The sequence below is a fragment of the Pseudorca crassidens genome, chromosome 10, assembly GCF_039906515.1.
Source record: "Pseudorca crassidens isolate mPseCra1 chromosome 10, mPseCra1.hap1, whole genome shotgun sequence".
Taxonomy (NCBI): domain Eukaryota; kingdom Metazoa; phylum Chordata; class Mammalia; order Artiodactyla; family Delphinidae; genus Pseudorca; species Pseudorca crassidens.
This window is the reverse complement of record NC_090305.1, coordinates 68,964,167-68,978,822: the sequence shown is the minus strand read 5'-3', so window position 1 is coordinate 68,978,822 and position 14,656 is coordinate 68,964,167. Positions and strand designations below refer to the sequence as shown.

General features: G+C 44.4%; 1 protein-coding gene across 8 annotated transcripts in view; it reads left to right on the top strand.

The window, feature by feature from the left end:
• The window catches only part of IP6K1 (inositol hexakisphosphate kinase 1), a 73,478-nt gene extending 58,939 nt beyond the window's left edge, over positions 1-14,539 (top strand). For all 8 annotated transcript variants that reach the window (XM_067754456.1, XM_067754452.1, XM_067754450.1 and 5 more), the window contains 4 exons: positions 5,871-6,081; positions 8,079-8,260; positions 10,369-10,544; positions 11,101-14,539. In XM_067754456.1, coding sequence (XP_067610557.1) covers positions 8,140-8,260; positions 10,369-10,544; positions 11,101-11,634 — 831 coding nt within the window. In that variant the 5' untranslated portion in view covers positions 5,871-6,081; positions 8,079-8,139 and the 3' untranslated portion in view covers positions 11,635-14,539. The remainder of the gene's footprint in view (positions 1-5,870; positions 6,082-8,078; positions 8,261-10,368; positions 10,545-11,100) is intronic.
• The last annotated feature ends 117 nt before the right edge of the window (positions 14,540-14,656 follow it).

Sequence of the window (14,656 nt, the reverse complement as noted above, 5' to 3'; positions counted from 1 at the left end):
GAACCCGTGTCTCCTGTATCGGCAGGCAGACTCTCAACCACTGCGCCACAAGGGAAGCCCAAGTGTTACTTCTTAATAGTACTAAATATGAGGTTCTAGGCTTCTGTATAGTTATTCAAAACTTTGCCTCATTCATTTTTCTGTTACCAGTACTTACTGAGCATCTACTAGATGCCAAGCCCTGTGCTCATTAGAGTAAAAGACAAAAAAGGCCCATACCTTTATGGAGCTTGCATGCTAGTGTGAGAAACAAAGAATAAACAAATTATAGACAAAACAATTATAGATTGTGATAAGTACTTTGAATAAAATAAGTCATGTTCTGTAATTGAAAATAATAAAGCTTCCAAAACAGAGCACTTGATATAGAATGATCAGCGAAGGAGTGTCTGGGGAGACTTAAAGGACTGAAGGATGAGGAGCAGCTGTGGGCAAAGGACAATGGAAAGGACATTCCATTCCTCTCATAGACAAAAGCCCTGAGGTAAAAAACAACTACTTCTAAGAACTAGTCTACCTCTTTTTGCCAATTAAGAGTTAAGAAACAAAAGCAATTATACTCCATTAAAGATGTTAAAAAAAATAAGTTAAGAAACAACCGTATTCATAAATGGTCAAAGGAGTTGAATAAACATTTCTCCAGAATAGATACACAAATGGCCAATAAGCACATGAAAAGATAATCAGCATCATTAGTCATTAGGGAAATGCAAATCTAAACCACAATAGAGACTACTCACTACCAGTGGATGGCTATTAAAAAGAAAGAAAACTGATACAACATTGTAAAGCAACTATATTCCAATAAAAATTAATTTGAATAAATAAATAAAAATACATTAAAAGAAAGAAGGAAAAGAAAGGAAGGAAGGAAGACAGGAAGAAAGGAAGGGAGAAAGAAAGAGTGGCAAAGATATGGAGAAATAGGAACATTGCTGGTAAGAATGTCAAATGGTACAGCCACTATGGAAAAACAGTTGGACAGTTCCTCAAAAAGTTAAACACAGAATTACCATATGATTCAGCAATTCCACTCCTAGGTATATACTCAAAAGAATTGGAAATAGAGACTCAAACAGATACTTGTAATACTCACAGAAGCATTATTTACAATAGACAAAAGGTGGAAACAACCCAAGTGTTTGATTGGGTTGAACAGACGAACGGATAAACAAAATGTGGCATATATTTACGCTGGAAGAGTATTCAGCCCTAAAAACAAATGAAGTTCTGACACGTGTTACAAGGTGGATGAACCTTGAAAACATTATGCTAAGTGAAATAAGCCAGACCTCAAAGAACAAACATTACATGATTCCACTTGTACGAAATATCTACAGTAGGCAAATTTGTAGAGACAGAAAGTAGATTAGAGGGTACCAGGGGTTCAGGTGAGAGGGAAATGGGGAGTTATTTAATGGGTATAGAGATTTTGTTTGAGGTGATATAAAAGTTCTGGAAATAGGTAACAAAAGTGGTTATACAACATTGTGAACGTACTTAATGCCACTGAATTTTACATTTAAAAATGGTTAAAATGACAAGTTTATGTTAAATATGTTTTTACCACAATTTTTAAAAGTAAAAAAAAAAGTATATTAAAAAAAACCCCGAAAACCTCTACCTAAATGTAATTCTCTGTGTTTAAGCCAATCTTAAAAATGCCAAGAAAATTAGGACTTATATCAAATGAAGTAAAGGACCATTGATTTTCATTTTCCTACCTGAATTCTTTCTAGGTGTGAGTAATGAGGTAAAAAAAAAAAAAAAATTAGGATCAAAAAAATACATATTTTTTAAACTAGTGGTAGGTTGCATGGCTCATTTAATTACCAGATCTTACCCACTCTTGGAAGGCTCTTCTTCCTGTTCGACCCATAGCATAACCACTTCTCCCTTGATCAGGTATGATGCTCTGTGTGTGTGTGTGTGTATGCAATTCAAAATCAATAGGAAAAAAGACAATTCAGTAGGAAAATGAGCAAAAATAAAGAAAATCAGTGAAAACTAAAGACCAAAGGCTAGGATAAATCTCTAGCCAGACTGATTAGGAAAAAGAAAAGACATAAATTTCCAATATCAGAAATGACAGATGTGGGACTTCCCTGGTGGTCCAGTGGTGAAGACTTCACCTTCCAATGCAGGGGATGTGGGTTCGATCCCTGGTTGGGGACCTAAGATCCCACATGCTTCACGGCCAAAAAACCAAAACATAGAAGCAATATTGTAACAAATTCAATAAAGACTTTAAAAATAGTCCACATCAAAAAAGAAATCTTAAAAAAAAAAGATAGATGTATCATCACTACAGTTTCTACCGATATTAAAAAAAATAAAAATATTATGAACAACTTTATGCCAGTAAATTCTACAACTTAGATGAAATAGACAATTTATTGCAACACACAAACTATGAAAACTCACTCTAGAAGAAATGAATAATCTGAATAGCCCTATGTAGTAAATAAATTGAAATTGGAATTTAAAGCATTTTAGCAAAGAAAACTCCAGGCCCACACAACTTCACTGGTGAATTCTACCAAATATTTAAGAAATACTACACAAACTCTTTCAAAAAGTTGAAGCAGGAATACATCTCTACTCATTCTATAAGGACATTACAAGAAAATTAATGTCCTAGACGAACCTAAAAAATTTGAACAAGATTTTAGCAAATTGAATATATTAAGAATATATTAAAGAATATATTAAGAATATATTAAAAGGACAGTATGTCGTGACCAAGTAGGGTTTACCATAGGAGTAATGCAGGGTAGGTTTAACATTCAAAAGTTAATGTAATTGACCATATCAATAAACTAAAAAAAGAAAAATCATATGATTATCTCAGTAAGTGCAGAAAAAGTACTTGACAGTATCCAACATACATTCTTTTTTAAAATTTATTTTACTGAAGTATAGTTTATTTACAATGCTATGTTAATTTCTGCTGTACAGCAAAGTGATTCAGTTATACATATATGTACATTCTTTTTCATATTCTTTTCCATTATGATTTATCACAGAATATTGAATATAGTTCCCTGTGCTATACAGTAGGACCTTGTTATTTAATCATTCTATATATGTTTGCATCTGCTAATCCTAAACTCCCAATCCATCCCTCCCCCCCAACCCCCACAAGTCTGTTCTCTGTGTGTGAGTCTGTTTCTGTTTCGTATTGTAGAAAAGTTCTTGTCATATTTTAGATTCCACATGTAAGTGATATCATATGGTATTTGTCTTTCTGACTTACGTCACTTAGTATGACAATCTCTAGGTCCATCAGTGTTACCGCAAATGGCATTATTTCATTCTCTTTTATGGCTGGGTAATAGTCCGTTGTCTATATGTACCACATCTTTATCCATTCATCTGTTGATGGACATTTAGGTTGTTTCCATGTCTTGGCTATTGTGAATAGTGCTGCTGTGAACATAGGGGTGCATGCATCTTTTTGAATTACAGTTTTGTCCAGATATATGCCCAGGAGTGGGATTGCTGAATCATCTGGCAACTCTAGTTTTTTGAAGAACCTCCATACTGTTCTCCATAGCGGCTGCACCAATTTACATTCCCAACAACAATGTAGGAGGGTTCCCTTTTCTCCACACCCTGTCCAGCATTTGTTATTTGTACATTTTTTAATGATGGCCATTCTGACTGGTGTGAGGTGGTACCTCGTTGTAGTTTTGATTTGCATTTCTCTAATAATTAGCCATTGTTGAGCATCTTTTCATGTACCTGTTGGCCATCTGTATCAACATCCATTCTTGATAAAACAACAGGAGTAACAAAACTCTTAGCAAAGTGGGGATGGAAAGAAAGTTCCTCAAACCTGATAGAAGGCATCTATGAAAACCTACAGCTAGCTTCCTACTCAGTGATGAGACAATTGCTTTAACCCCTAAGATCAGGAACGAGACAAGAATGTCCATGCTCTCCATTTCTAGTTGACATATAACTTGGAGGTTCTGGCCAGTGCAGTTAGGCAAGAAAATGAAATAATAAAAGACATCCAGATTGGAAAGGAAGAAGTAAAACTGTCTTTATTTTCAGACAACATAGAATTCTGTCTTCAGCCAAACTATCAGTCAAGTGTTGGAATAGAATAAAGTCCTGCAAAGGACTCAGAAAATTGACCTCCTGAGCACTCTTAGGAAGTTACTTGAAGATGTATTCCACTCAAATAAGGAGGAAACCAAGAAAGAAGGGAAAAGGAGAGGACATAGAAGGAACAATTCTCACTCTGGTCAGCTGCAGCAAGGAGGGGCCCAGCATGGGAGCTATGTGGCAGGCCTGGAGGACACTCTAGATCAGAGTACGAGGGGGAGCCCAGGAAACAAAGAATATTGTAGACCAGAGGGCATTCAAACTTGAACATAACTGAAGCTCTGGAAAAGACAAAGAGAAGAAGTTACAAAGGCAGAAACCTGTAGGAGAGGCAGTCATCTATGTAAGGAAGCCAGGACACAGTTGTGAAGCTCACTAAAGTGAGGTGTACATTTAAGCAATGTAATGAGAAGGTAAGAAAAATCGATTTCACCTTAATGTCTTAAGGATTTTTTTTCCTAATAGAGACCAGGGATTGGGGCAGTGCCCTCCTGGAGAAGGAAATGGGCCAAAGAGAAGGATATTCTTGGTCTAGCATACTGACATATTCCTAAATGCTTCTCACTGATTCTCAATAATGCTGATATTGCACACCAAGAATGTAAACGAGGAGTGTAGCTGACAGAGGGTTGGATATGGAAGTTAGATGAAGGGCAGCCTCGACCTTTTTAAGAACAAATAACAAAAAACTCCTTGATTTCTAGGTATTGTGTTTCAACTCGTTTGGTAATGATCCAGAAGAAACTATGAAAACCTGTTTGATAAAAATGGGCACAACAAACTGTTTTGCATGAGTACAGCATGGAAAATAGGTGTTTCAACTTAGGAATGCTGGTGGTTTGGTGAGGCAGAAGTTCTGCCTGTTGAGCTTAGAATAGCCTGATGTTCAGTGTCGGCAGAAGACATATTTTGGGGACTGTCTTTGAGAAGTCTTGATGTCTCTCAAGGTGACATTGTCAGGCAGAAGGAAACCAGATCTAGAGGAGGACATAGGAAATGACAGCATCATAGAGCAGTTAAATAAGTAGAGGGTTAAATTATGTCGAGTGTGGATGTCACCTAGAAAATACAGTTCTTTTGAATGGTACAGAAGGCAGTAGTTGAAAGTGAGAGGGTGGGCTTCCCTGGTGGCTCAGTGGTTACGAATCCGCCTGCCAGTGCAGGGGGCACGGGTTCGAGCCCTGGTCCGGGAAGATCCCGCATGCCGCGGAGCAACTTAGCCCGTGCACCACAACTACTGAGCCCATGCTCTAGAGCCCGTGAGCCACGACTACTGAGCCCACATGCAGAACTACTGAGCCCACGCGCCTAGAGCCCATGCTTCACAACAAGAGAAGCCACAGTGATGAGAACCCCCACGCACCCCAATGAAGAGTAGCCCCCGCTCGCCACAACTAGAGAAAGCCTGTGCGCAGCAACGAAGACCCAACGCAGCCAAAAATAAATAAATAAATAAATTTATTAAAAAGGAAAAAAGAAAGTGAGAGGGTTAGACAAGAGAATGGGAAAAATATATAGATTTATCCAAAATCAAAGGTAAATAGTGGACTTAGAATGGGGGATTAGTGGTTAGACTTAGAATGGGGGATTAGTGGTCAGCTGTGTTTTGGAAAGATGTCTGCTAGTCATTGTTCCCACAGTTGATACAGGGCAGGTGATGTCAGTGTGCTGAGGGACAGCATGTGCCAGCAGTCTGAACTGAAGGGACCCAATCTCTGTAGACATTTGTTGACTGGCTGCCTTTTTTTCTCCAACAGGAGTGGTGTCAGTCTGCTTTGAGGGGGACAGTGATGGTTACATCAACTTGTTGGCCTACCCTTATGTGGAAAGTGAGACCGTGGAGCAGGATGACACACCAGAGCGGGAGCAACCTCGGCGTAAGCACTCTCGCCGGAGCCTGCACCGGTCAGGCAGTGGCAGTGACCACAGGGAGGAGAAAGCCAGCCTGTCCCTTGAAACCTCAGAGAGGTAAGGGGATGGTAAGCAGGACTGGTGGTTCATGTCTGGTCCTGATATACTCAGAATATCTCTAGAGTCCTGATACATCATGTGGAAGTAAGGCTCAAGGTTGGGGGAAGGTGGCTGATGTTCTTAGGCCACCCACATAGGTGCAGGCTGCCGCCTGTATGTCACATCACCCCAGTGATGCCTCCTTCTGAGTATGGCTGTAGCTAGTCAAGAGAGAATGAAGTTCCCTCAGCTTTTTGGGAACAAGAACACCCTGTTTTCTCCAGCTTTGTTATGTCTCGCACCCCCAAGACAGAGGTGGAAATGCATTGGTCCACGATGAGGTTCCAGCTCCTTTCTCACCTGCAGGATGTCAGAGCCCAAAGGCAATGAGTGGCATCCAGACTAGTGTTCCTTAAGGGTTTGGGTGTCATATCTCTCTGAGACTCTGATATCAGCTATTAATCCTTTCCCTGAATCTGAAGTTCAGTTTATTGCATTGGAAATTGACTTTTCTTGTAGATTAGGAAAATAGTCTACAAAGAATTATTTTTCTTGATATATCATGCAAAAAAATGTGAACCCTGACAAGGGTGGCCATAATCAAAAGGATAGACAATAAAAGTTTTGATGAGGATATGGAGAAATTGGAACCCTCCTACATTGCTGATGGGAATGTAAAATAGTGCAGCTATTCTGGAAAACAATTAGGCAGTTTTTCAAAAAGTTAAACCTGGCAACTGCACTCCTAGGTATATGCCCAAGAGAATTGAAGGAATATATTCACACATAAAACTTGTACACAAATGTTTATAGCAGCATTATTCCTAATAGCCGAAAACTGGAAACAACCTGAGTGTCCATAAATTAAATGTCGTATAACTATACAATAGAATATTACTCAGCAATAAAAAGGGATGGGGTACTGACACATGCTACAACATGGATGAACCTTGAAAACATTTATGTTAAATGAAAGAAGCCAGTCACAGAAAACCACATATTATATGGTTCCATTTATATAAGATGTTCAGAATAGGCAAATCCATTGTTTCTGTCCAAGAGACAGAAGGCAAAGTCAGTGGATGCCAGGGACTGAGGGGGAGGGATAGATGGGAAGTGACTGCTAATGGTGACAAGGTCTGTTTTTGGGGTGATGAAAATTCCTAAAAATTAAATAGTGGTGATGTTTTATAACCTCATGAATATACTAAAAAAAACGCCAGGGCTTCCCTGGTGGCGCAGTGGTTGAGAGTCCGCCTGCCAATGCAGGGGACGCGGGTTCGTGCCCCAGTCCGGGAAGATCCCACGTGCCGCGGAGTGGCTGGGCCCCTGAGCCATGGCCGCTGAGCTTGAACATCTGGAGCCTGTGCTCCGCAACGGGAGAGGCCACAACAGTGAGAGGCCCGCGTACCGCAAAAAAAAAAAAAAAAAAAAAAAAACGCCAAAAAACTGAATTGTAAAAAAAATAAAACTAATGTAAATAAAAAATGAGCGTTTTGAACCAAAGTGAAATTAAAATTGTATGATTAAATTACTTTATATATATTTAATATCACTCAAAAATAAGTTTCAGTGAGGGAATTCCCTGGCAGTCCAGTGGTTGGGACTCAGCACTTCCACGGCCGAGGGCCTGGGTTTGATCCCTCGTCCGGGAACTAAGATCCTGCAAGCCGTGCAGCATGGCCAAAAAAAAAAAAAAAATTCAGTGAATAGGATGCTCTGTGACTTGACCTAGAAGTTGGAATTGGGACTTTTCTTAGATGTGGCAGCACATAGTTTGTCTCTGACATCAGATCAGATCAGTTTAGCAACACAGGCTGCACACCCTAGCTCCTTAGTACTTATACCATTTACTCACTTTGATGGGCTCATGCATCTGGGCCCCGTGTCACCCCTCAGGAAGGTCTATGCGTGGCACATTAGACTTGATCCAGGCCTCCGCCACCCTGTGTAGTGAGACCCCAGAGGGTGACTTGTCTGAGCCCCGTAGCAATGGGTATGTTCTTCCTTCTTAGCCCCCAGGAGGCAAAGACTCCGAAGGTGGAGCTACACAGCCACTCGGATGTCCCTTTCCAGATGCTGGATGGCAACAGCGGTCTGAGTTCCGAGAAGATCAGCCACAACCCTTGGAGCCTGCGCTGTCACAAACAGCAGCTGAGCCGCATGCGCTCCGAGTCCAAGGACCGAAAACTCTACAGTATCCTTGTTACTGCTTCTCCAGCAGTGCCTGCTACTGGGACCATGAGTCCTGTGTCAGGGCACCTAACAGTACCATGGCCAGCGCCCTCTCTGTTCAGGGGCTCCTCTTTTGTTCTCATCTCCCTTTTCCATAGGCTCTTCTTCCTCTTTGTCCTTCTTATTTTCATCAACATGTTGTTTCTTTCCTGCGTTTTGGGGCTGGTAAGACTGAAGCTTAAACTTGGCAGTCTAGAAGAGTGCTGTCCAATAGAACTGTCTGTGACAATGGAAGTATTCTGAATCTGTGCTGAAATTTGTGGTAGCCACTAGCTACACTGTAACCGAAATGTGGCTGCTGTGACTGAGTTACTGAATTTTTTATTTATTTAATTAATTAAAATCTAAATTTAAATCACCAGGCATGGATAGTGGCTACCATATTTATCAGTGCATGTCTAGAATTGGGGGGTGTGTGTGTGTGCGCGTGCGCATATGTACACGTGTACATGTGTGTATTTCTCCCCTCCCAAAAGATAATAATTAAAAAGTAATATGTTTGATTTTAGTATGTTTTTTCTAAACACTATACCTGTGCAATATAAAACAGTTTTTTAAGATACCAAAGGTAAAAAGTATTATGAAATGGGAATTCTTAAAATCATTTAGTGTTTTGAAGCAGTAGACAATAAATAAATCTTACTGAGAAACTGAGGGAAGTATGCTGAGCACTTCATATATACTTACTCAGTTTTCCTAAGTCTTTTGAGGGAGGAAGTGTTATGATTTCCGTTTACAGACGAGTAAATGGAAGCACAGGGTGGTTAAGTGTTGTGCTCAGGGCCAGTGAGTGGCCGAAGCAGGATCCAGTGCTCTCAGGCATTGTGAGATATTTCTGCAACCTTCTTTGAGTTTTACTGTCACTTGTTTATAGCTTATAGCAGGTGATGAGACTAGTTAAAAGCCATATTTAATGATTTTTTTAGTGTTACTCCTTAAAGAATTAGCGGATATTAAAATATTCATCATCATAGTGATGCTGAGGGTCTTATCCTCCAAGACCATGTGATTGCTACATAGTCCCAAATATGGAATTGAGGGCCAGGCTGTGAGCCCTGATGACTTTTGGCAGACATGTGACAGGCCTGTACCTTTAAGATTGTTGCAGACAGGAGATGTAGATGAGGACATGGATATAAATGCCAGGAGGCCAGGACCACAGAGCCATTTTAAGCAGAAGATCCTAGAAGTACTAAGGGATAAGTTTAAATATATGGTCCACTGGTTTGAAGTTTATTCAGAAAATGGCAAGATAGAAATTTAAATCCAGATTTTTCTAAAGATTCCTGTTTGGGAATGTTAAATCTGATTTATCATTTTTGTAGTAGTGCTACAAAGGAAGTTCCTTACTTCTTAGGCCTGAGTGAGACACTGGATTGAGCAGGGCCTTGGTTTACTGATGGTGCCAGGGATGTATGTGAAACTGCCAAATCTTCTTTGGTTTATTGTATGCCTGCAAGACAGATCTAAAGAATAAAATAAAAATGATATCAACAAATGTGGTATATACATACAATGAAAAATTAGTCAGCCATAAAAAGGAATGAAATTTTGTCACATGCTACAATATGGATGAACCTTGAAAACAATTTGCTAAGCGAAAGAGCCAGATACAAAAGGACAAATATTACATGATGCCACTTATATGAAGTATCTAGAACAGGCAAATTCATAGAGACAGAAAGTAGACAGTGGTTATGGGGGCAGGGGAGAGGGGAATGGGAGTTACTGTTTAATGGGTACAGTTTCTAATTTCTATTTGGGAAGATGAAAAAGTTTTGGAGATTGGATGGTGGTGATGGTTGCACAATAATATGAATGTACTTAATGCCACTGAACTGTATACTTAAAAATGGTTAAAATGATAAATGTTATGTGTATTTTACCACAACAAAGATTTTTTTTAAAGAAATAATAAGCCAGTGGTTTGAAATCCACATTTGAGAGTTTGTGAGGTGAACACAGATTACATTAGAATGGAATGCCTCCTTTTATAGAAAAATGGAATTATGCTTTTCTGGCTGGGGCTGATGGTGAGTTTGGTGGTTATTCCCCTTGACTGTGGCCCAGAGTTCCTCCTGCTTGAGAACGTGGTGCACCACTTCAAGTACCCCTGTGTGCTGGACCTGAAGATGGGCACCCGGCAGCATGGTGATGATGCATCAGCTGAGAAGGCAGCCCGGCAGATGCGGAAGTGCGAGCAAAGTACGTCAGCTACGCTGGGTGTCAGGGTCTGTGGCATGCAGGTGAGTCATCCTTGGTGAGAGCCTAGGTGCTCCTGCTTGCATGTTTTGGGTTGTGTGTGTGCCTGCCTGCTATCCGAGCCAGGTGTCCTCCTGGCCCACAGTGGTCCAGAATCTCCTCCGAGAGGGTGAGTCCCCTACAGAGTGCTGAGTGCGTTTTTGTAGACATGTTCCCTGAGCCCTCTTGTCCTTACCTGGGGACCTTGGTCTGGGCTCCAGTGCAGAACCACTGTGAGAGCCTGTTGCCTTCATATTGGGGCAAGTAAGACTCTTGTCTGTCAGCAAGATAATTCCTAGTTTGAGTCCAGCTGGTCTCCTGGGGCAACTTGGAGGAGGGCTCCAAAGGTAGTGACAGAAAACCTGTAGGCCTGGTCTCTGCACATTGCTGGCTTTACCACAGGAAAACTTAGGGTGAACTTGGCCTGCCTACTCTAGTTGTGTAGGGTTGAGCAGAAAAGCTCAGGTTGGTCAGAAGTACTTTCCAGATAGTGCCTGCCCAGGGCACCGTGAGGTCATCAGACCTCCCTGGTACTCACCTGTCTGTCTCCTGGGGTTTCAGGTGTACCAGCTGGACACGGGGCATTACCTCTGCAGGAACAAGTACTATGGCCGTGGGCTCTCCATTGAAGGCTTCCGCAATGCCCTCTATCAGTACCTGCACAATGGCCTGGACCTGCGGCGTGACCTTTTTGAGCCCATCCTGAGCAAACTGCGAGGCCTGAAAGCTGTACTGGAGCGGCAGGCCTCCTACCGCTTCTACTCCAGTTCCCTGCTTGTCATCTATGATGGTAAGGAGTGCCGGTCTGAGTCCTACCTGGACCGCCGGTCCGAAATGCGTATCAAGCACCTGGACACAGGGCTCCCTGAGGTGGCACCATCCTGTGGCCCTAGCACCAGCCCCAGCAGCACCAGCCCCGAGGTGGGCCCCTTCTCTCCACCCAAGGTGGATGTCCGCATGATCGACTTTGCACACAGCACATTCAAGGGCTTCCGAGATGACCCCACTGTGCATGATGGGCCTGACCGAGGCTATGTGTTTGGCCTGGAGAACCTCATCAGCATCATGGAACAGATGCGGGACGAGAACCAGTAGGCCCAGCTCTGGGCTTCCAGAACCCCTTCCTCTCCACCCTCAGGCAGGGACCATTGCTCTGAACTCGCCATGAGGACACACAGACTTGCTTTTAAAAGGGTTATATTTCTCTTTGGTGTAAACTAAAAGAAATGTTTTTAGCTGTAGCCTGGAATCCATATATATAAAGTGAAGGAGGGCAGAACACATCCTCTCAGCCAGGCTTCCTAGCTCTATGGTTCTGACTGCTGTGTCCAGGCTGACTTAGGAAGGAAGAGATACCCCTGGTGGGCTTGGCAGCAGGGACAGGTTGCCCTTGGACATTGGTTTCTCTTGCCTAGGTCTTCGGGGTCTGTGGCTGCAGGGTCCTGCTAGTTGTGGAGTGAAGCCCTGGGTTGGCTCAGGGCCCCTCCATGCTCACTCATCCCTTGTTCCCAGTAGTAGAGGGTTGGGTGCCCATCTCTTGGGGGACTTTGTAGCTTGTGTTGTGGGTATCATCCAGGTCTGTAACAGATGTCCCCAGGGCACCACAGGGCCAACTGCACACAGCTGGACCCTTCTCGGTTCTGACCTTGGCATGAGGCTAGATTCATGAAGCTGTGCTGAAGCCAGCAATGATAGAGGGCAGGCCCTGGGATCCCCAGGCACTATTTGGCACTTGAACCTGCTCCTCCTCCTGCCTGCACAGTCCAGCCAGCGTTTCTCACCAAGATCCCTTGCCTAAGGAGGCCATCCCCTCTTGCTCCACTGGAGGGGGCCCTGCTCTGTTTGCTGAGGAGAATCAGTGTTCCAGCAGGCCTCAGGGCCTCTGATGGCTCTGACCCAGCTAGTATTTGCAGTCCTTGTGCTGTGGGTAGGAGTCCTCTTCCTCTAGCTTGGGCAGCTGTGCTGCCTTGGATGGGCTGCTCCTTCCAGGGCTCAAAGGCTGTGGTCCGCTCAGGGTCTCACCTCTCCCCAGGCCAAGCTCAAGGCAGCAGCCCATGTGAGGAGCTCCAGGCTTGTGAGGGAGAACTTTAAGCTTGTTTGCTTATAGGGACATTGGGTGCTGGGTGCAGGTGCCCAGATTCTGCTAATGAGAGTTTTGTCTTATCAGTACTGGGGTCCATCAGTCTGTCCATTTGTCCATCTACCAGCCCCTGTGATCTTTCCCCTGGGGTGTAGCCTTGTTCATTAGTAAATATTGATTTTCTTCATGCTTCCCTCAGCAAAATATTCTCTTTACCATTTCTGAGGTGAGCTTTTGCCCCTGTGCCCTTCCTCAGCAGGTGCTACCTTTTCTAAAAGAACTGGTAGCAAAATGAATTGGAGGAGGTGTTTCCCTGCTGGCCCAACACCCTCTCTGTGAGCCTGGAGTGTGGCCCCCTCAACACTCAACACTGACAGTAGCACAGTGAAGGCCCAGGGGGTGACCCATTCCTTGCCCATAACTTTTGCTGCCAGCCCTTAATGGCACAGAGACCTGCCACCTCTAACACATGTGGCCAGGTGATACTGCACTCACCTAGCCATTGCTGAGGTTAGTGCTCTCACCTCTGAGTCTAGGGCCACTGTCATTGTCACTTTTAGCATGTCCCTATTGGGGCATTAATGGTAAGCCTGCCAGCCTGTGTCTCTGAGAGGCCTTGGTAACTGATGGACTAATTTCCTGGTCCTTAGAGATGCAGCCCCACACATCTTAAATGGGCTCCTTGATGGGATCCCATCTCTCTCGGCCCTCTGACCCTGGTGCCATTGGTGGGCAGGTTCCCATTCCTTGGGGCTAGGAGGGGCAGCTTGCCTGTTTCTGGTCAGTAATGACCATCTTCTGTACTATTCTGTGGCTTCATCCATGGGGGCAGTAGCTCTTCATTAGTGTGGATAGTCATTTCCTGGTAAGGCAGAGGCTAAAGCAAAGGGTCTGGGGCCACTCGGGACCCACTTGATGGCACCTCTCCAGCCTGCGGATGTGCTGTGCTTCCTGAGTTTGTATATTATGGGAGATGCTGCCCCATTCCGCTCTTCATCGCGAGAGAGGCTGTACCGACTTAAATTCAGTGTTTGCCTGGCACTAAAAGAGCAGGGCTGGGATTTGCTGCTTCTCCCCCAGGGCAGGGTCCCTTGTTTTCAGTACTTTTGAACACTTGGGAGACACAGCCCTGTTTTCTGGTGGGTGGTGGGCATGTGTGTCTGCACACGCTCTTTGCCACCATTTCGCCCTGTTCCATGCTAGAGAGCCCTGTCCCTGCCAGGCCCTGCCTTCCCAGCCCCAACTTGGGACCAAAGTGCAAGATGGGATCACGGGTTGGGGCGTTCAAGCGACCCCTCTCTATAGTGCTTCCCTGGGCGAAGTCGACACCAGCCCCCTAGCGGGGTGGGATGGGCGGTGCTTAAAGAGGAAGGGGACCAGTTTTGCAACTTGCCCGGGACGCCACCCCTCCCTCACATCCGGGCCTGTACAGTGGGCGTGGGGATTCTCCTTAAGGGGCCAAAGGCCTGGGCTAGTTCGTATCCTTTGCTCACTTGCTCACATCCCGCCACGTGCACCCCCCCCCTAGATGCAGATTGCTTGAACTTTTAAAACTGTTCAATTTGGTTTTGTTTGTGCCGATTTAAAAAATGTTTTAATGGGGAAAAGTTTGGGGAGAACCAAGGGAAGGGCCTGGTATCTTTGCTTCTCGGGGAACTGCAAGGCCTCGCCTGGAGGACCGCTCTCTACTCCACTTTCCTGGAAGCTGCCTAAGCCTGTCCACGCCGCCCGAGCCCTGCGCCCGGATATGACACGTGGCTCCGGTCGCGTCTGGGCGCGGTTGCGTTTTCTCGGGACCTTGCGTGCAGGGGAGGGGCTGCTCCGGCATTGGACTGAGCCTGCCCCTTTCTGTACACCTAGCGCTGCCCGCCCCGCTTGTGTCTGAGGTCGTGTATGTCAAAATAAACCGCTAGAAACCGAGGCGTGTCCGTGTCTTTGAGAAACCCCTCGGCCTCCGGGAGACTGGCATAGTCCGGCCCGCCCGCATCCTCGGCCCCTCCCCGGCCCGGCCGGCCCGGTGAGGCGGGGAGGGGCCGG